The sequence below is a fragment of the Typopeltis vanoorti genome, chromosome 6 (genome assembly GCF_054136105.1).
Source record: "Typopeltis vanoorti isolate ZY-2024b chromosome 6, IOZ_Tvanoo_1.0, whole genome shotgun sequence".
NCBI lineage: Eukaryota > Metazoa > Arthropoda > Arachnida > Uropygi > Thelyphonidae > Typopeltis > Typopeltis vanoorti.
The window spans coordinates 122,696,514-122,718,539 of record NC_143554.1 but is presented as its reverse complement, the minus strand read 5'-3'; the positions used below and the strand labels follow the sequence as shown (position 1 = coordinate 122,718,539).

The window sequence follows — 22,026 nt, the reverse complement described above, 5'->3', positions numbered from 1 at the left end:
CTGTTGATTTGTAACAAAGTGGACATAGTAGAAAATTTGCCTATAAAGTTAGTATATCCAAAATAAGGATTATAATTTAATGTTTATATATGTTTGAAATACATAAGTTAAAAAAAGACTAATTAATTCACAGTGAATTAAGTAAGTGTGAGATTTTACCACTTGCAAGTAAAGTGCTGTGAAGATAACATGGAATGATAGTGGCTTGTCTTAATTCATAACTGACTGGAAACTGGAAGTATTATGTGCACTGGAGCATGCACAACTGAAAAGAATACAGTAACTAAAAATAGTTAAATAAGTTATGTGCAGTGTTGAGGATTTAGTAAAGCCTGCATCAATCAATGTAATCTGTGTCTTGCACATCTAATCACATAATTTAATGTCACATCCACATTTCCTTTCATTTAGCATCCTCTAATTTCTGTCATATAATATTATGATTGTGTTTTCTGGTGAAAATTTAATCATAAGATTTGTTGCAACGAATGTTCCTAGAACCAGAGATGATGTTATCTCTCTCATATCCCAGTTATCATGTGTTTCTCCAGAAGCATGGAGCCTTTTGGTTTCTACACTAAACTAATGTTTACCCAGTCGGAGAGAGAGAGAGAGCACTTAATAGGACATTGTTCCTATTAAGTGCTCTCTATGTCTGGATAAACATAAAATGCTAGTTAGAAATCATGAGAAATATTAGTAGTAAGGTCAATAAATTAATTACTTATTTTCTTCTGGTTCTGTTTATACCATGAACTCTTGTGATGAATAACTGCCAACACTTGAGCTTATCTATATGTATACATATTCTGCAGAATACGTTATCACACAAAAGAATGAGGTAAGTGAAAACTAAAATTGACACAAGAGTTTAATAGGCTTGCCTTCTTTAAAAATATTGATATAGGACTAACTAATGAAAGAGAATAATGAAATATGATTAATGTCCTATCAATTGTTCTCTATTGCTAAAAAAAAGTCATCAGGCTAAATATGCTCTAAGAACGATGTTATTACCATTAATGAAGCTATACTTACTGAGGTTAGTGGAATGTTTAATAGCCAGATGATGATTCCAAAAATAGTTTCTCAGACCTATAGTGTCTGAGGAAAAAAAAAGTCATCAGGCTAAATATGCTCTAAGAACGATGTTATTACCATTAATGAAGCTATAGTTACTTAGGTTAGTGGAATGTTTAATAGCCAGATGATTCCAAAAATAGTTTCTCAGACCTATAGTGACTTTTATGCAGCACAGCTGTTTTATACCATTTAATCCTGTGTGAAATAATATCCAGAGCAGTCCTCAGACCTCACAAACCCAAGAGATGATTGTAGATGAAATATGTATGTCCAATTAAGCTAAGTTGCAGACACAAAGAACTTTATATGGTGCACAATGTGCAAGAGAATGAAGTTGATCCTTTTGGAAAACAGATAAAGATTGCTAGCTGGATATGCAGCTTGAAAGTGGTATAAAGATTATATCTATGAAGAACTTTAGTTATAATAACAAATTATATAAATAGAGGAAAACTTGCATCAAACCTTATTTGTAGAATTTTTGCCTATCTACAGAGTTTCGTAGGCATCTTCAGTACAAAATTACAAAACAGCAGTCAAACAATAACGAACATAACACACACACACACACACACACACACACACACACACACACACACACACACACACACACACAACATATTGATAATATCTATTTTTCTCAAGTATGCTTGCATAAATATTTCCTGCAATACTCAGTTAGGAAAGTCTTCTATATTTCTAACATTTAGTATTTTTATAAATTGGCAAGATGAGACTTATCTCCAATCGTCTGGAATTTGACTTTGTGACTAAGCCTCATGAATTATGTAGTGTAGCTACTACAAAATATATTGTAAAAATAAAACATCCTAATACATCTCTTTCCTTTGAAATATTTGGTCAGTGGTCTATCATAGTTAAGTAACACTACTTACAAATAAACAAGTTATAATGTGGGTTTTCCTCTGTTTGAATATTGAAAATTCCAGTATTCCAATATCGAAATAAACTTTAGTTATCTTTTCAGATAACTACCCTGGATATAAGGAATAAGAATAGTTTTGTTGCGTTGTTGTGTATTGGTTACAAGAGGGAATAGGGAGGACAATGCAGTATTTTGTCTATTTTATAGGGGTTGTAGCAATGAAAAGTGTAGTGTAAAGATATTAGAGTTCAGTGGCAAGAGCTGTGTGATTTGAACAAATAGTCCTGGCTTTGTGTGTGCGTGTTTCTGAAGCTGCTACACTGTTGGAATATGGTGATAATGTGATTGCTTATATAAGTACCTTCCACCAATAAGAACAACTCTCCCTCTTTCTTTAAAAATTTAATTCAATATAAAATCTTAATCTACAAAATTCAAATTACAGGCAGTTTTAACATTATTTCAATATTTACTAAAGAAAGGATGAGAAATATTTGGAAGAGACCCCTCCCCAAGGTATCTTTAGTTAGAACCACCTTCACTTAGATATGAGGTTGAAAGAGCAGTTACATAATTTAATAATAAATAAGAACCCAGCCCAGGTGCACAGATGGAATCCAGTCAGAATTAATTAAGGCCACAAGAGATGGAGGGATAAGATTGTTTTTTTATATGGATTATAAGGATATGAGAAACAGGAGTATGGCATAGAAAATGTCCATATTCATACTGCTGCACAAGAAGGGAAAAATGAAGGACTGCAAGAACTACAGAACTATTAGTTTAATCTCTCATGCAAGCAATACTCTACTAAAGATTATTCTAAATAAGATTGAGGCCAAAGTTGAGGCTGAGATACCTGAGGAACAGGCAGGTCTCAAGAAAGGCAAGGGTACCTGAGATCAGATCCTTTGCCTTAGGCAGATTACTGAGAACTACAGAGTTCAGACATCCTTAAGTAATGTGTTTCATAGACTACTGAAATGTTTTTTTGACTTATGGGCAGGAATAAAAGTAATGGGTTTTCCTCAACACATTATCAGGTTGATATCAAGCTTGTATAGTGAGCAAGAAGACAAAGTAAAAACAGATGTTGAATTTTAACTGGATTTAGGTAGGCAAGGATGCCTACTTTCTCTTCGTCTGTTTAATACTTATGCTGAGGATGTCATGCACATAGCACTGGATGGGTTGAAGACAGGAATTAGGACAGGTGACAGATGGGTCAGCAATCTTAGATATACATTAGATATACATTGATGATACAGTATTTCTCTATAATGACAGGGAAGAACTAGGATAAATCCTTGAGAGAGTAATGACATCAGCAAGAACAGAGGACTTAGATTGAACTTTGAGTAAAATAAAGATTATGGTTCTTGAAGAAAATATAATGAACGTTCTGATAAACAAGTGTACCTTAATGAAAAAATAATTGAAGAGGTCAGCAAATTTAAGTACCTGGGATCCATTATCAATGTGAAGAACTGCTGTTCAGTAGTCAGAGAGTTCTCTACTGTCCAAGAAGAGAGATCTATCACTAAAAGAACTAAGTCTGACAGGAAAAAGATAGCTGCTTTTGAGATGTGGTGGTACAAGAAACTGCTGAGATAATATCATACACCAAAAGGAAGATAAATAGAGGAATTCTAGAAATGATTTGTAGAAACAGCAATAGAAGGCAAAGTTCAAGTCCTGAAAAAAGAGAAAGTGGTAGATCCTTAATGAGATGGATGGATAGGGTGTCTACAGTGACTGGTTGTCAAAGAATCGAAGCTTAAGAAAGGCTTACAAAGGGCTGCCTTGTGAGAATTTGAACATGTGGCACATCACTGAAGTACAGAGTGATCATACGGCTTTTGCCAATGTCTAGTGAAATTTGAGATATGGACCAAAATCCTCTACACAACAGTTAAAATAAGATAGGAAGTTGTGGATTTTTTCTGTGTAATGATGCATACTGTGGAACCATCCTAATGCCAATAACTTTCTGGCACTCAGATGGTTCTGCAGAAAGCATGACTGTGTATTGGACGATACAAGTTTCCTGCTTTTAGTCATTCAAAAATCAGTTTTTTTTGGGGTGCTTAAGGATCAAAGCTGTATAATTCAGAGGAGAACTCCACATAGCCTTTAAAGGAATGCAGAGAACTGACTAGGGCTTCTGACCTAATGTCCAATCTTCAACTTCTTGTGCTGCACCCTGTTGAGTATCTACCTGAATACTGAATGAATGAGGACAGGCTAGCAATTTGGGATTTAGCCGACCAAATTGTATTATTATTGGCTTAAACCAAAATACAAAATGATGGAACACCATGACAAAATTTCATACTGGCTGGGGCGTCGCCCAGTTAAACAAGGGCCCCCGCTGTTTCTGCCAGGGAACCAGGGCGAACAGCAAAAAGTTAGCTACTGGAACAAAAACCCTAAAACACACCCCAACTCAATATCACCAGAGTTGAAGATCGGTTACTATCAACATAAGAGGCCTAAATGGCAAAGAAATGGAGCTAGCGGAGGAATTAGATAAGTACCAGATAGATATAATAGGGGTGATTGAAAGAAAAAAGACAAAAACTGGTGAGACCTTTCTGAGCAATAAATACAAAATGTTATATTTAGGCAATGACAATCAAGGAAAAGAAGGAGTAGACATAGTATTCAACACTAAATACGAGGGTAATCTTCTTGAATGGCAAGCAGTCTCAAGTAGAGTGATATGGGAAAATATCAGAATGGGGAACTAGACAATGAGACTTATTTGTGCCTATAGTCCCACAGAAGGCTCTGCTAAGGTAGAAGTGGAAGAATTTTTTTGAGGCTCTAGAGAAAGCTAGAGCCTCAAAATGAAAAAAAAAAAAAAAAAAAAAAAAAGCTGGTCATTGTTGGGGATCTAAATAGCAGAGTAGGAAGTGATTGTGAAGCATACAAAAATATTTTGGGAAAATTTGGAGAAAAGAGCAAAGCTAATAATAATGGCAAATACCTGTTGGATTTATGCTCAGGACATGGACTGGTTATTACTAACACCATGTTCCAACAAAAATGTGCACAAATTCACATGGAGAGAAGAGGCAAGGAATAAGAAAAGTCTCACTGACTATGTTATTGTAGATAGTGATGTTTTCTCCCTGGTGCAGAACACCAGAGTGTACAGAGGATGTGAAATTGGAAGTGATCACTATTTAGTCTTGAGCAGGATAAAATTGAATTTCATACTGAAAAGAATAACATGTAAGAAAGCTCTAAAGCAAATAAAAGTTGAGCAGCTCTCAGATGTGAGCTGTAGACAAAAATACACAAAGATTATTAAAGAAAAAACGAGAGCGTTTGAGAACAGGAACCAAACCTTGGAGATTCAGTGGCAAACCTTGAAGAAAACCCCGATTGATTCAGCCAGAGAGGCATGTGGCAAGGTTGTCTGAAAGGATAGAAAAATCAGAACTCCATGGTGGACACAGGAAGTAAAAGAGGCAGTGAAAGAAAAGAAGAAAGCATATCAAAAGTTCCTGGCAAATAAGTCAGCTTGTGCTCTTAAAGAATACAGAGACAAATGTAAGAAAGCTAAACACTGTGTAAAACTAGCTAAACAAAAGTCATGGGAGAATTTTGGCAAGAACATAGAAAATAAATATCAAGAAGGTGGTAAGATATTCTGGAGGTCGTTGAAGAAGCTCAGAAATGGAGAAAAGAGTGCTGTAAAAGGAATTAGAGATGATAAATGTGACATGAAAACAGGAGAAAAAGATATCCTCGAAGTATGGAGTAATTACTTCAAAAAATTGCTAAATGAAACATGTTATCACTGCTTGAAACATGCTATCAGTAGTAAAAAACACTCAACAGGCAGCCAGGAATACATATCCATACTTGAAGTAGAAAAAGCCATCAAGGGCTTGAAATGTGGAATGGCAGCAGGAGTAGATGATATTCAACCAGAAATGCTTAAGTATGGTGGTATAAAAGTCTTACAGTGGCTGCACGGCATATTTCAGAAGGCGTGGACAGAGGTACGAATTCCCGATGATTGGAGTAGAGCTCTCATAGTACCCATATATAAAAAGGGAAATAAAACTGAATGTGAGAATTACATAGGTATTTCCCTACTGAGTGTTTCTGGTAAGATTTATGCTAGTATACTTGAGAAACGGTTGAGAAGAATTGTGGAAGAAAAGCTTGGTGAAGAACAAGCTGGATTCAAGCCATATAGAGGCTGTCAGGATCAGATCTTCACTTTATGACAAATTATTATTATTATTACTATTTGACACCTCCAGGGAGTCCTAAGACTCATCGAGAGAGGGCACCAACTCTACAACTCTCTGTCTCCACCACTCAATCTCATCTACACCAACGCCATCTACTGTTCACCATCACCACTATTATTTTCAGACAATTCCAAACATCCATGCCCACGGCAGGATTCGAACCCACTGCTACTGGCTGGAGGGCAGATACGCTAACCACTCGGCCAACCAGGCTGGCAAAACTTACGCAGTTTGTCCGCGGCAAGACTCGAACCTGCAATCTTCTGATCCGAAGTCAGACGCCTTATCCATTAGGCCATGCGGACAACAATAGTCGAGAAATCATGGGAATATAACAAAGATCTGTATTTAAGTTTTGTCGATCTGGAAAAGGCATATGACAAGGCAAAGAGAGAAGATATTCAATACGCCACAGTTATATGGTGTGAATGGGGCATTATATCAAGCAATACTTAGTCTTTATTTGAGTTGTAAATCAGCAGTTAGGATTGAAGGAAGTACAAGAAGATGGTTTAATCTTAAATCTGGTGTGAGACAAGGATGTACATTATCCCCTTTTTTTATTCATTATCTATATGGATCATATTATGAAGGAAAGTGGTATTAAACATGATATCAAAATTGGAGATGTTAATGTCAGCTCTTTGCTTTATGCAGATGATGTTATACTTCTAAATAAATCCACTACAAGTCTGCAAGATTCCCTGACTGAATTGAATAACTGTTGTAACAGATATGGTATGAAGGTCAGCAACAAAAAGACAAAGACAATGAAAATAGGCAGAATCGTTGAAAATGTAAACTGCGTTGTGAATGGAGAACCTTTGGAACATTTAGTAAAACATTTCAGCTACTTAGGCATGATTTTTAGTGAAGATGGTAAATTAAATATGGAAATTAACAACAGAATCAAGAAAGCTGGTATGGTAGGAAATCAATTGAATAAATTCATATGGAATAAGAGAGAAATTAGTTGGAACACTAAATTAGCTGTATACAAGACAGTGTTCAAACCAGTTTTTACTTATGGATCTGAGAGCTGAGTCAGAAGTAAAACACTTGATCAAAGACTAGAGACCGCAGATATGAGAGTTCTGAGAAAGATTAGAGGCGTGAACAGATAGCATCAATGGCAATATTATATTAAAAATGAGGATATTAGGAAAGAACTTGACACTGTCAGCATCTAGGAATGCGTTAGCAGAGCTAATCTCAGGTAATATGGTGACTTAAACAGAATGGGCGATGAAAGATTAGCAAAACACGTGTTCTCTGCTAGGTTGGCAGGAAAACGACTCAGAGAAAGACCAAGATATAGATGGATTGATACGGTACAAAGTGCCTTAGACGATAGAAATATAAGATCTGATAATGTTGGAGTCTTGACAAATAACAGACTGATTTGGAGGAAAATTGTAGATAGGAAGTTAGTAATGATGTAAATTTTTTATGTAGTACTATCATATCCTGTACACCCCTTGAGGGTACATGGCAGGAATTTGATGATGATGAAAATCAGTTTTAGATGTGCCGATAGTCTACTTGAAACTATTTCAGGCTGCTTTGGTATAAACAGAACAAGAAAAAGAAAGAAGATGGATAAAAAATATATGAAAAAAATCACCAAAATGGAGCCTTTTAAGGCTTGTTAAAAAATAATTTCAGTTTCAGTCAATAGTAAATTTACAAGCTACATAATTAAATAATTTGCCAGCCTGGTTGGTCAAGTGGACAATATCACCACTCTTTACCAATGTGAGCACAGATGTTAGTGAGATCCACACTACCCTATATTTACTGTAGGCTTGAAGTAGCTCTAAAAAAAAAAAAATCCATGTTTGGTCTAGAGTTGGGCTTCTAGAATATCTAATCCTTGGTCCACTACCATGACACTAATATATAGTACATCTACAACTTTCCCTAAGTGGAATTTACATTTAAAAAAATAATAATGATGATGATTTTTTTTAAATTGAATAATTTTTCCCCAACCCCCAATTTTTAATATCTGACTTTCCTGACTGGTTTACTGTGTTTTTGTTAACAAATTATTAATTATAGCTATAGCAGGCACTACTAATAGAACAGTTCCCAGAACAGTCAGAATTGTTCTGGGAACACTGAAAATCAGTTATCACTATACAAGGAATAAAGGGTAATGATAACTTCATAAGTATTACAGTTGACCCTTGAAGAACGTGGGTTTGAACTGTTTTTTTTTTTTTTTTGAATAAATATATTGGAAATTTTTTAGAGATTATGGCAATTTGAAAAAAACTCTCAGACAAACTGCGTAGCTTAGAAATATCAAAAAATTAAGAAAACGTTAGGTGTGTCATTAATGCATAAAATATATGTAGATACTAGTCTATTTTATTAATTACTATCATAAAACATACATAAATCTATTATAAAGTTAAAATTTATCAAAACTTATGCACACAAACACTTAAGGACCGTACATGGCCATTCGCAGTCGAGAGAAATGTGAGCAAACGTAATGATGCAGTATTAAATCATAAAATTAACTGTCATTAATTACTTTAATTAATCAGCATAAAATAATAATTTTATAATGATTCCTTCATTGGTGTATTGGCTACCAGAAAGCAATCATTGCTGCTTTTTCGTTATCAATGCATGAATCATTATACTTGTGTTAGATCATGAATGGGAGACTTTATTGAAATAAGAATCACCCATACAGGATCTAACAGGATGTATCTAACTGGAGGAACATACTTGTGTTTTTTTGCTGTCAATTTAAATTTAGTAGAGAAATATTATCATGTTAAACTAGAGATAATAAGATTAAAGAAAAAGCATTAAGTCTGAGGCTTTCTACAATCTAAGTCAATGTAATAGAATTAATGTATTTTTGAATATATGATAAAACTTCACCAATAGTATAAAACTTATGTAAACAAGAAAGTTGGTACACTGCTAACAAAAAGTCGAAGGTTACGGAAATACCACGGTCGTGATGTGACGCCCGTAACTATAGAATTCATGGAAAAATGTTAGTGGTACGCATTCCTGAAAATACGACTCTGTAAGGTAACGGAATGACGTCACCGAGTAGGAACGAATAAGGGACTCCAGTGTGTGTGAGGTTCAAACTCAGAACAGAGGGCGCTGAAAAGGGAATATATACGGCAGCGCAGGTCTGAACGAACTTTCGTTTTTTTCTGTTCCGGAAACTTCTCCGTGTGCTGTGCCCGTGGTGGGCAGTTCCTACGTTCCCGTAGCAGACTAACGTATTCCAGCTAGATGAAGCACCAGATTATGGCAGAACAAAAGTGCGGGCTGTCGGCGAGAATGTGCCGATGTTAGGAAGCTGGAGTGAGTGCAAAAATTTGTATTGTGCAGGTGAATCCCACATGGCGACAGGTTATGGCAGCAGCAATATTTCCACCACAAAGAAACAGATGAAGGAATTGATGTGATCCATTCAGTGTAGATAAGTACTTTCATTTTCATACCCAAATTTGATAATAGTGAGTGAAAGAGATTTAAATCCTCAGTGAAAGAAAAATGAGCTTTAATACCTAAGAACACTCAGGAACAATCAAAGGAATCTCATTAACTATCTGTCTGAGAATCCTAGTATTATGTGATTTCAACTGATGTTGTAATAGAGCTGATAATTGAGCTTATATGTGCCTTTAGATTTAAACAAAAAATGTTTTGTGCCAGACGAGCACCAGTTCATGTCTAATTAATGTGAAACTTATTTATTAGATGTCTTAAATGTAATCATGATTTGTATATATTAAGTACGAGAGTTGAGTGTGGAACTTTTAGACAGAAAATACCTTAGTATTGCCTTAATATCTTATTAAATGTTTGTATTTTCTTAGTTATTCAATAAACATGTTTTACAATGTATGCATATGTGTAATCTGACCATGATGACTGACTCACCATTCATTAAAATATCGAACCTATAAGTGTGGGGGATATCCTGGTTAAATTAAGAGAAAAAAGGCTACGACTGCAAGGCTAAGGTATCTACAGCTTCCTAATATAATTAGATAATATTAGTGGCACTTTATTTCTGTGAACTTTCCCTAGGATAAGGTACTTCCATCCCTAGATTCAGGCTGGCACAGGAATTGAACAAACAAATTTGCCTGAGTTCGAAAAGGGGACATCTCACAGAAATCAAGGTAGTAGAATATCTTAGAGGCCCTATATAGAGAGTAAAATACATAAGATAAGAGAAACCAAAGCCATATCAAAGGCAACAAAAGAAAAACATAACACCTGTAAATAAATATGAATTTCTTTTTCACATTATCTTTTCGTTTTTGATGTCTAGTGTGTATAACATCTACAGTGTTTTGCATCATAAGACAATACTGATGTACGTACTGACAGACGCAAGATTCATCTTGTAAAAAGACGACATAAACTTTACGGCATCGATAAATATGGTACAAAATGTATTTTCACTTCCTTATGATAACATTTTCTTTTCTCTAGCTAACTTTATTGTAAGAACATGTATAGTATATAATACATACATATCATACAAAAAATGTGTTAATCGACTGTTAAGGTAAGGCTTCTGGTCAACAGTTGGCTATTAGTAGTTAAGTTTTTGGGGAGTCAAAAGTTATATGCAAATTTTCGAACAATGCAGAGGGTCAGTGCTCCTAACCCCTGCATTGTTCAAGGGTGAACTGTATATTTATAAAGTAAAACTAGCAGATAATACCTTTAAATCTCTTTCTTCTGGAGTATTTTCAATAATGGGAACCACTAATTCCTCATCGTAACGGTAATTAGTTCCAGTTCTTCCTTTTTTAATACCCTGCAAAATTAACAAAAATATTCAGGATCATTATCTGTTAACTTGATGGGTATAGAAAATACTGTAGTTGTAGACTTAGTGAAAAATAATGGGAAATGTTGATGAGTGACTGAATAGCTGTATATGTAGATCATGCTCTACCAGCACAGACTGGCTATATGATCCAGCAATGAATGAAGAAATATACCGTCAAATAACAAGTAAATGCAAATTAAACCCAGTAAAGTGAAGTATAATAAAAAGAAAGCACTTATCTCACTTTCTGAACTTACCACTCATATATTAAGTCATGTCTGTCATAATGATAAACCTAATTGGTACAGTGATAGAGAAGTTAATCATGTCTACATAGCTTGCTATAGTCAAATGCATATATTTTCGGGCCAGTTTGCTTGTTTTGTAGGATGAAAATTCAAGTTTCTGAGACAAAAATCATACTAACTTCATATAACACAGGCTAATTCATCTTCGGTAAGGAATTTCTGAATGTATAGTGAAACTTTTAAAACCCTCGAACATTTTCATTCTGTTACAAAAATCCCCACTTTTCTCATATCTCCTAATGACAGAATTCCTTTTCTTTGTCTTTCAGGTGCTTACCAAATTCCTTGTTGTTGTGGATTATCTCATTATGGACAATCATAACTAGAAGATGTGCTTTTATCTGTTGAAAGGTTTTTCACAACTTGGTTATCCTATAAATTAAAGATGTCAAGAAATTATATGCTTGGTTTAATCCTTCATCCAGGATTAAATTTAATTTAACCAAGAATATAATTTCTTAGAATCTTTCATTTATAGTATAACCAAGTGAAAATATTACATATTTGGTTTAATCCTTTATCCAAGTGTAAGTAAATAAAGTTTGCACCTGAAAATATTTCAACCGCAAACTTTGTTTGCTTACACTTGGATAAAGGATTAAACAAAATATGTAATTGGTAGCATAGCCAAGTGAAAAAACTTCCATCAAGTGAAAAACTTTCAATATCTACCTCTGATCCAGAGTAATTTAATAATAAGGTGATGCACCATTTCACTACTCGTATAGGAAATATATGACTTCTGCATTCTTCAATCTTGGTATCTCTTCTGGGCCTGGCTCCCACTGATGAGGTGGAGACACTGCCGATTATCATGTCCTGGCGTGATTGAGGTCAGGACTGATGGATTTAGAGTAATCTTGTAGATCGCTCAGAGTTTTTGGAGAGGTATCACTGCACTTCAACACACCTCAATAAAGACTGAAATCAGTCTAAGTAGTAGTAGTGGCTCTTCCCATAATGCATAGCACTATACACACCAAAAAGAATGTGCACTTTGCATTATGGAACTGATGCAGAGTGATTAGCCTCTATATACAAGGAACCCAGTCATGAAGATATTTCACATGCAAACTTTGTTTGCTTATACTTGGATAAAGGATTAAACCAAGAATATAATTTCTTGGCATTTTTAATTTACTGCTTTTATTTGTTGCAAAGAACATAAGTCTTATATCAAGTACCATGAGCCCAAACAGTTGGAACTTGGTGAAGATGCCATCTCCACTAGCTATAGCAATCTCTAGAACAAGATAAGAATCCATCATAAAAGCTGAGAGTCTTTGTACAGAAACTTGTGAAACATTGCTTCACTGTTTTCAACTTAAGGAAAGACAGGCAGATTGAAAAAGTACTAACTTTTAATTATATATATTTATATATTTTTTTTAAGTTAGGAAAATGCTGACCATTTTTATCTTACTTTAACTGCTATTGTGGTACTTTTTATTTGTTATTAATTGCTGTTCCATTCATATATTGAAGACGTCTGTGAAGCACAGGCAAAAATCATCAAACATCAAAATTTTCCACGAGTTTTCCCATTTTGTATTATCATCATTATTAGGTTTCAATAAAGCAATTCAAATATATTAACGGAGTGCAATTCAAAACTGACTAACTAATTATTTTTATTTAGCGTATGATGTACAGGTCTCAGGATATTATATACATATTACATAAAACAGCATAAAAACAATTGTAAAAATCATTTCAAAAGGGGTACAATAGGTTGAAATGATTAAACATCAAAATTAAGAATCAGGAGTCAGAGCTTAATTCTTAAATCTCAGATCCACTAGAGGGATTCTGGGATCAGTTTAAAAAAGTCCTCTTTAGTACCTGAGAATGAGTAGATAGGGCACTCAAGTACAATGTGATTGATAGTCTGGATCCTGCTTCCACATTCACAGTTTGGAGTATGAGACCAGTTCCATTTATGCAAGGGATGCTTACATTTCCCATGTCCTGTTCTGATCCAATTTAAAGTGGTCAATACATGTCTAGGGAGATCGAAGCCATCCAGATGAGATGTTGGATTTGATAAGTGAATTTGAAGATTGGAGGTATGTTGAAGCTAATACTCTCCCCATAACTCGCATAGGTTGAAGTTCTGGTTGTTCATTTGTATTGCACTCCTCCAGATCGGGTGCCTGGATTTCAGTCTTTGTGAGGTATGGAAGGAAATGTCTTGATGGATAGACAAGGAACTGTTTCCAATTATTTTTGTCCATAATTTGCTTAAGGCTTGGGTCCTGCGAAGCGAAGGATGGGCTATATTACTGAGAGTTGGGAGCAAGTAGCCAGGAGTAGATCTTAGAGCTCCAGAGATTATCCTCTGGTTAATGACTAACTAATGAAGCAGACACTAAAAGAAGATCATGACTGGTAAAAAAGAATGTTACACTACACAAGGAAGGAGTGTGCACAGCACACCACATTAGGATTCGGTATTAGTTCTTTATTTATAAATTTTCTTCCAACCTTCTACTGTCTGTTATATTTTCCAGTATTGGCAGCACAACTACATCAATCCTGCATTTCACCTCTACTAAGTCTCTTCCCTATAGTTTTTGCTAATCTTTTATTGTGTTTCAATGACTATATATACACCTCAGATCATCTACTTGCACATTCTTGTTAAGTGCCCTTATACAACAGACAATCATTACAGTAAAGACCATTATAACAAAATTATGACAACAAACTACCGAGAAGACTCCTAACCAAAGGTCCATTACTTTCCCATTGGTAATTTGCTACACCAGTCTTGGAGCCTCCTTTATGCAATGGAATTATTTTCACCTTTTTTTCCACCCCTTTGGGACTAACCCAGAACTGAGACTTAGATTAAACAATGTGGTCTAGGGCAATGACAATTCCTTGGCACTTTCACGTAAAACTCGAGCTGGTATACCATCTAATCCCATAGCTGTATTCACATTAAGGTTCTGTAATATGCTATGCATCTCCATTTTATTTACCTTAGTTTCTCTCATTACTGCAATATTTCCACACGGATGATATACTCTTGCAAAGTGTTCACTTAGTAATTCTACTATTTCGACTGATTCAGTTACTTCCCTACCATCAGCATTCATTAAAATCATTCTGCCATATACATTCTTTCTTTTGCTTGCAGAATATGGAAAGAACTGTTTGGGATTCTCTTTAGCCTGCACTGTTAGCTTCATTTCATACTTTGCTTTTTCCTTTCTTACCACACTAGCTACTTTTCTAGCCTATGCCTTGTACTGTTCATGTGCCTGCTGGTCACTTTTCTCCTTGAATTCCCTCCACAATTGTTTCTTTTTTTTGCAACTTAATGATGATATTCATCCAGTTAACTCCCACTTGATTTACTCTCCTGACTCTAGGTATGCAGTCTGCCATTACCTCTCTCTCTCAAACACTCCTTTACCATTTCCCAGGCACTATCAACATCCAGCCCTTGCAGCTTTACATGCCATGGCACCAATCCAAACAATCTCCTAAGCTTGTCATACTTACCAGCTCTGTAATTCCATATATACGCTGTCTTAAGTGAAAATTCCACCCATTTAGCCACCTCCCAGGTCAAGACCACATGATCACTCTCTCACCAATTGGTGGCAACATGATCATATTCGTTATAGACAAATTCTCAGATGCAATTACTATTACTAATTATACTAGGGATTTGAGCACTCTCGAACCCCTAGAATATTCCGTCACATGCTGTCCCAGGTACTTATCCCTTAGTAACTGCATAAATTCCATTTCCTTCCTCCCATGTGTCTTCTCCTCCTTCCAATAAATGTTTCCATAGTTGAAATCCACCATAATTCCTTGCCCTCCACTCACTGAATCTATTTGCCGATGCATACTATCTCCTAACATCTTTCCCATCCCCTGGTCTATAGCAGCATCCAACTGTATATTTTGTGCTGTTGGCCTCTATCTTCCAGCAAATAGCATCAAATGTGCTATTTTCACTGCCCCCTGCAGTTGAGCTTCTGGTCTCTTTGGTTGCAGTTTATCAGCTATCAACAATAACACTCCTTTCCCCCCCATTCTTTTCTCTCTATCCTCCCTGAACACATTATACCCTTCACATTCTATCCCACTAACTATATCATCCTCTGTTAGCCATGTCTCACTAATGCCAATAACCTTTGGCCAGGATGAACTAACCAATGCCAAAAATTCCTGTCCCTTGTTCCGAATGCTCCTGGGATTGGTGTACATAAAGTGCAAAAGCCCCTTATTTCTGGTGCTTTATACTAACTATCCCATTTTCGTTTATTACCAGTGGTACTAACTTAAGCATCTTATACAATTTTATACAGATTCTAACACTCACTGATGTCTGCAAATCCACTCAACAGCTTTCCCCCCTAAAAGCTCTAGTTTACCTGATTTTGCAGGTCCACTTTCACTTTATTCAACAACACTTTTTTCCCAAACTCTGAACATCGAATTCATTCAATTGCAAATTATTCGTCTTGTATAAGTCCTTTTTCCTGTCAAACTCACTCCACACCACTCCTCCTGCATAACCTATTATGTCCCTCCTCAGCTCTACTGTCATACTGCAGAAACAGACTCACTATATTAACTCTCTCTCACTCTTTTCTTTTGCTACTTCCAGTAATTCATGTCCTCCCTCATGTCATACTTTCCCCCTTTCAAATCATTCGTTCCAGCCAAAACAATTAACTCTTTCACTTTACCCTTTTGTGCTATAATAGCTTTACTAACATCATTAATTTTTGCACCTGGAAAGCACGATTTTGTCAATCTCTTGCCAACCACACCTCTTATAATAGCATCGCCATACAAGACCTTGATTTTCCTTGTCTCTTAGTCAAGCACTCATTTCTCTTATCTCGCACTTCTTTCTCTCTGATACCAGCTGACAACTCGCCATACATTTCTGCATTCAATGTAGCTCTTGCTTCATCCTGTGTATCACTCTACATGACTGAGCTATCTCCCTAATTACAACCAACTCTTCAATCTTTACATCCACCATAATACTATCCTTTCAATCAACACCTTTACACACACACACACACACTCTCTCTCTCTCTCAATCGTGTCACTTTTAACCACACTTTCAATCCTATGTGCCATTACATCATACACACACATTTTCATGCATATTCTCAGTTCCGTCCACCACTTCTACGAAATATATTTCTTGTAAATATCTTGCATTTGAAGACGGATGCTAGTATGCTACATCTAAAACATAATAAAGTATATCAGTATTTTAACATCAATTATAACATTTTAACATTAATACCATAAAATAAATACCACTTGTAAGATAAAACATAATTGTAATTCTATGCTTTTACTTTCTATACAGTTTAAAGTATAATAAATTTTACAAAAATATACAGATAACGTGAGAATCGAGAGAATACTATGACTGATTTATAAACACAGGAAATGATCTTTTCCTTGAAAAGAGACAAAGCCCTAACATACATAATTGAGAGCAACTTCAGTAACCACTTATTTTGATATCAACAAATCACCTTAATCATTTCTTGATGAGTGATCCGAAACGCTTTTCCCTCAAAAATTAGTGTTGCTAGAACAGCATTCTTAGAATGAGAGTGGATAACTGCTCCTGCACCTATAAAAATTAGAAGGAGAAATTAAATTACATTTGATTTTTCTCTCTCAATCTTTAGAGATCTTATATTTTTAATTGAAAACCTTTCATTCTCGTAGACAGGCTTATACGTTGGTTATGCATTATTAAAACACTTAAGGAATAGAACAACATAGTTAAGGATATAAATTAAATTAAACTTTAATAAATATTTTCCGATATTTCGGCAACGTCACGTTGCCATTTTCTAAAGGAACTTATAAAAAAGTTACGTGCACGTAGGCACTACAACACAGAAACTGGGAATGAAGAGATGAAGCTATTCTTCTCCTAACAGTCCTGATGGTGCCCTCTAGCCGGCTAAGTAGGTGTTCTTGGCCGTTGGGCTGAAGGTCTGCAGATGTAGGCCTCCCAAATTTGGGGCAGTCGCATACAACCAAATTTGTTGAGGTTTGGAGAATTTCTTAGGGCTGAGGCTGATTCCATAAAGAGTCTTTCAAATTTGTATTTGCTACGGTGTATCACTGTAGCATTCTTCCACCGTATTTTGTGGCGTGTATCCAGAGCATGGTCCGCAAGCCCAGAATGACTGTATTTATGAAAACGATGTAGTCCTTGTGTTCCGAAATTCTGATATTCGCTGTCCTGCCTGTTTGGCCAACGTAAGACAGTTTACAACTGCAAGGGACCTGGTAAACACCAGGTAGGTCTAGGGGAAGTGGTTGGTCTTTAGTGGAGCGGATAAGGGATGCCAATTTTCTGTAAGGTTTGTAATAGGAGGTCAGGTCATGTTTTTTTTAAGATTTTGGTAATCTTTTCCGAGGTGCCTCGGATGTAGCGAATGGTGATGGATTTAGAGTAATCCTTGTTGTGGGGGGGGATCTGTGGTTTGTAGGTTCTAATATTTTTTGGATTTTTTTTGGGGGGGTAGCCATTGGCTGAGAAAGTGTTGAGGATGTGATTTGGTTCAGTGTTTAGGGCCAAGTCGTTTGAACAGATTAGTTTAGCCCTGTTGTATAGTGTTTTCACTACTCCATATTGTTGTGAGGGGGGGGGGGATTGTTGGTGAATGTATCTGCCTGTATAGGTGGGTTTTCTGTAAACTGAGAAAACCAAGGATCCATTAGGCTGGCAGGTGACTAGTGTGTCTAGGAAAGGGAGGCTGTTGTTTTCCTCTTTTTCCAGAGTGAATTTGATTCTGGGGTGTTGGTTGTTTAAGTGTGTTAAGAAGGAGAGAAGTGTTTCAGAGTCATGTGGCCAAATAGCGAACACATCATCAACGTAGCGAAGCCATATGGTTGGTTTTTGTGGGGCAGAGGCTAAGGCTTTTTCTTCAAAGGTCTCCATAAAGAAATTGGCCAAGGGTGGGGAGAGTGGTGAACCCATGGCTGTCCCCTCTATTTGTTTGTAGAATTTTCCCTGCCAAACGAAATAGCCTGAGTTCATTGTGAACTGAAATAAGGCTGAGATAGCAGGAGAAAATTTAGCTTGGATTAGCTCTAAAGTTTCTTTGAGTGGGACATTTGTAAATAAAGAGGACACATCAAAGCTGACCATTATGTCAGTATGTTGGAGTGTAAGGTTTTCTATGCTGGCTTTGAACTGGGCTGAGTTTTTTATGTGTGATGGTGTGTTGCCAGTATAGTGTGTGAGCTCTTTGGCCAAATGTTTAGCTAATTTGTATGTGGGGGAATCAATGCCATCCACTATGGGACATAATGGCACATTTTCTTTGTGTATTTTTGGGAGTCCGTAAATACGGGGGGGGGGGGGTATAGAGTTAAACGGCTTTAATCTATTGGTAACCTTCCACAGGCCAAGAAGTGACTCTCTTAAGGAGCCTGTGAAGTTTTCTAATTTGAGAGTTGGTGGGATTGTAATTAATAGGGAGGTAAGTGGCCCGATCTAATAGAAGAGCATTCAGCTTACCTGTGTAGTCCTTTTGGTTAAGTACTACAGTTGCATTTCCCTTATCTGCTTTGGTGATAACTAATTCTTTATTATTCTTCATTTCCTGTAGAGCTTTATATTCCTTGTTTGATATGTTGGTTTTTGGTGTCTTGCTTTGGAAAGGACACAGGCTACATCCAGTCTTACACTGTTGGCAACTTGATGTGGAAGGTGGTGGATTCCGCACTCGATCTGGATCATAATATCCTCACTAGGTATTTTATTGGGAGCAATAGCGAAGTTGTGTCCACGTGACAGCGCGTTGAGTGCTTCAGGCTTCAGGGTGACTGAAGAAAGGTTGATTACCGTGTTGGTAGCAGGTTTTGGAAAGACGGTAGAGTTCTTTTTTAATTTTTCGAACTTTTTCATCTGTCGGCCTCGTATTTTTTTAAATTCTTTTTCGGCAGCGGTACATGAGATGTCATGTAAAATCGACCAAAGTTCGTGGTTCAAAGTGCACGAAAGTTCATCTTCGATGGTACGAATAGCTTCGTTAATGTCTGCTAAGAGCAACCACGTGGCGGTGATTTGTTCGCGTAGCAACGCGTAGCTAGCGCGGTTATATATTCGGAGAGCTTTTTGTGACACAAACTGGTGCTTAAATTTTACACAGTTCAGGATTACTTTATTATCCCAGCAGCGTTTCAGGAACGCTAGACGATTTAATTGTCTAGACAGCTTCAATTTCAATTTACCGTATTGGTGGGCATTCCGTGCGATTGTATCTCCGTGGATGATGTTGATTCTCGTAGACAGGCTTATACGTTGGTTATGCATTATTAAAACACTTAAGGAATAGAACAGCGTAGTTAAGGATATAAATTAAATTAAACTGTAATAAATATTTTCCGATATTTTCGATCCTCTGCCCCACAAAAACCAACCATATGGCTTCGCTACGTTGATGATGTGTTCGCTATTTGGCCACATGGCTCTGAAACACTTCTCTCCTTCTTAACACACGTAAACAACCAACACCCCAGAATCAAATTCACCTACTTAGCCCGCTAGAGGGCACCATCAGGACTGTTAGGAGAACAATAGCTTCATCTCTTCATTCCCAGTTTCTGTGTTGTAGTGCCTACGTGCACGTAACTTTTTTGTAAGTTCCTTTAGAAAATGGCAAATGACGTTGCCGAAATATCGGAAAATATTTATTAAAGTTTAATTTAATTTATATCCTTAACTACATTGTTCTATTCCTTAAGTGTTTTAATAACGAAAACCTTTCAATAATAAAATTAAATTAAGTTAAATATATCCTATATTAAAAACTGAATTCTAAATGTACTCACATGATTAATTTAAAAAGCCCACTACTATTACCATTGTGCAAACCTTACAATGTGTGAAGGGATGAGCTTAGCAAGCAAGCAAGCAAACTGTAATTTCTTGCAGGTAGAATGCATAAAACTGTGGTTATGCTACTTATGAAGTTGAACACATTTTGACATTATTCTAATATCACGTACTTACAGAATATGTGGACATTATTTTATTCATAACAAGGCTTCATGATGTAAACAACAAAGGAAAATAAATAATTAATTTACTGAACTCATTAATATTTTGCTAGATTTGAACCAGTATTACGAATAAAAAATTACAAATGTGGTAGAAAAACAGAGAAATAAAGAGATAGTACTTGATTAGATAGTTGTAGAAAGAAATCAATTTGTAACCGAAAGGAAATAATGTCCTAACAAAGGTGTCCTCTAGGGGGACTAGATAAAAATGAAGTTATTTTTAGGTAATTCACTACAAGTAGATTTGCATGAATAATAAATAACCAGGTTTTAACTCAGACTTTTTATTTATTTTTTTATTAATACTAGATGTATTTCTTCGACATGTTTCACTGTCTGTATGGCTGACAGCATCTTCACGATGTTATTTAACATAAGTAAAAAACTGACAAAAAACTAAATACTTCCCAACAGCCGCTATTTCTATAAATATGGAAATTCCAATTGAAATTATTGGAATGATAGTTTACTTATGTGTATCATTAGGCATGTTAAATGCAGTCTCTACATTGTTGTAGAAACTCTGTATGTGATTTCTTCTGCTGGCATAGCAGATTTCTAAATGTCGTGGATTTCCAAGGATCAGTCCTTGGCTTCTACTTGGTGTGCCTTTTGAATGACCTCAGAAGGCACCTTGAACAATCTGTTGAATCAATCTCTGTTCTAAGTCAAAATAGACAATGAAACATTCCAGAGAAAAGCATCTAGTATTAATAAAAAATGTCCACGAGTTAAAACCTAATAATTAATCATTCGAAAACTAAGTTAATTTAGAAAAGTAAAAATTGGTAAATGTGGTCTTAAAATAATATTTGTCCAAATCTTTGACAAATTAATGCAGCCATATTTGTTGAAGGTTGAAGGAACAGTTCATAACTGATGCTGAAAATAGTCTCTCAGATCAATAGCTATTTCTCTGCAGCAAAGTTGTCCCTTCAATGCTGTTTGAAGGAATGTTCAGAGCATGGTCTGCCAGGTCTAACTTGCCATTATAGATGATCGAGGACACTTAGAGGAACCTAACCACCCTCTCAACTGGTAACACTAATAAACTCTGACTTGAAGTTTCCTCAGTGCTACTCAGAGCTAAACTTTCTTCCCCAAACTTATCACTAGCTGAAATCAAGGCTCTAAAATCAGTGAGACAAACATCTCACCATAATGAAAGCAGACAAGGGCAAAGCTATAGTTATCATGGACACCGCTGAGTACAATAAAAAAATTTCTCTTCTTTACAAGATCAGTCCACTTACTAAGAGATTCTCCAGAACCCTACCAACAGTCAAATTAATGAACTTAATTCCTTGCTCAAGAAAGTGATTAGTTGGGATGAAGACACTAACAAAAAACTGAAGACCCATTTTGGTAGGTGTCAACGTTTTTATAGCCTTCCAAAAATATATAAGGAAGAAGTTCCACTCAGACGTATAGTGGATTGCATAGACTCCCTACCTATCGCTTAGCCAAATTCCTAGCTTGTCTTTTAAACTCTTGCACTGGCCACACATAAACCTCTGTGAAGAATTCTTCAGTTTTTTTTGATAAAAAAAACAAAAAAACTTAACC

At 36.0% G+C, this 22,026-nt stretch overlaps 1 protein-coding gene and 1 non-coding gene across 3 annotated transcripts in view; both read right to left on the bottom strand.

Annotated features, from left to right (window-relative positions):
* LOC150105887 (uncharacterized) overlaps positions 1-22,026 on the bottom strand; it is a 201,920-nt gene that overhangs the window by 75,695 nt on the left and 104,199 nt on the right. For both annotated transcript variants that reach the window (XM_090393655.1, XM_090393654.1), the window contains exons 5-6: positions 16,905-17,005; positions 10,961-11,056 (exon numbers count right to left, since the gene is read on the bottom strand). In XM_090393655.1, coding sequence (XP_090249781.1) covers positions 10,961-11,056; positions 16,905-17,005 — 197 coding nt within the window. The remainder of the gene's footprint in view (positions 1-10,960; positions 11,057-16,904; positions 17,006-22,026) is intronic.
* Positions 6,473-6,545, bottom strand: TRNAR-UCG (transfer RNA arginine (anticodon UCG)). Its single transcript has one exon. It is a non-coding gene; the product is annotated as a tRNA-Arg (tRNA).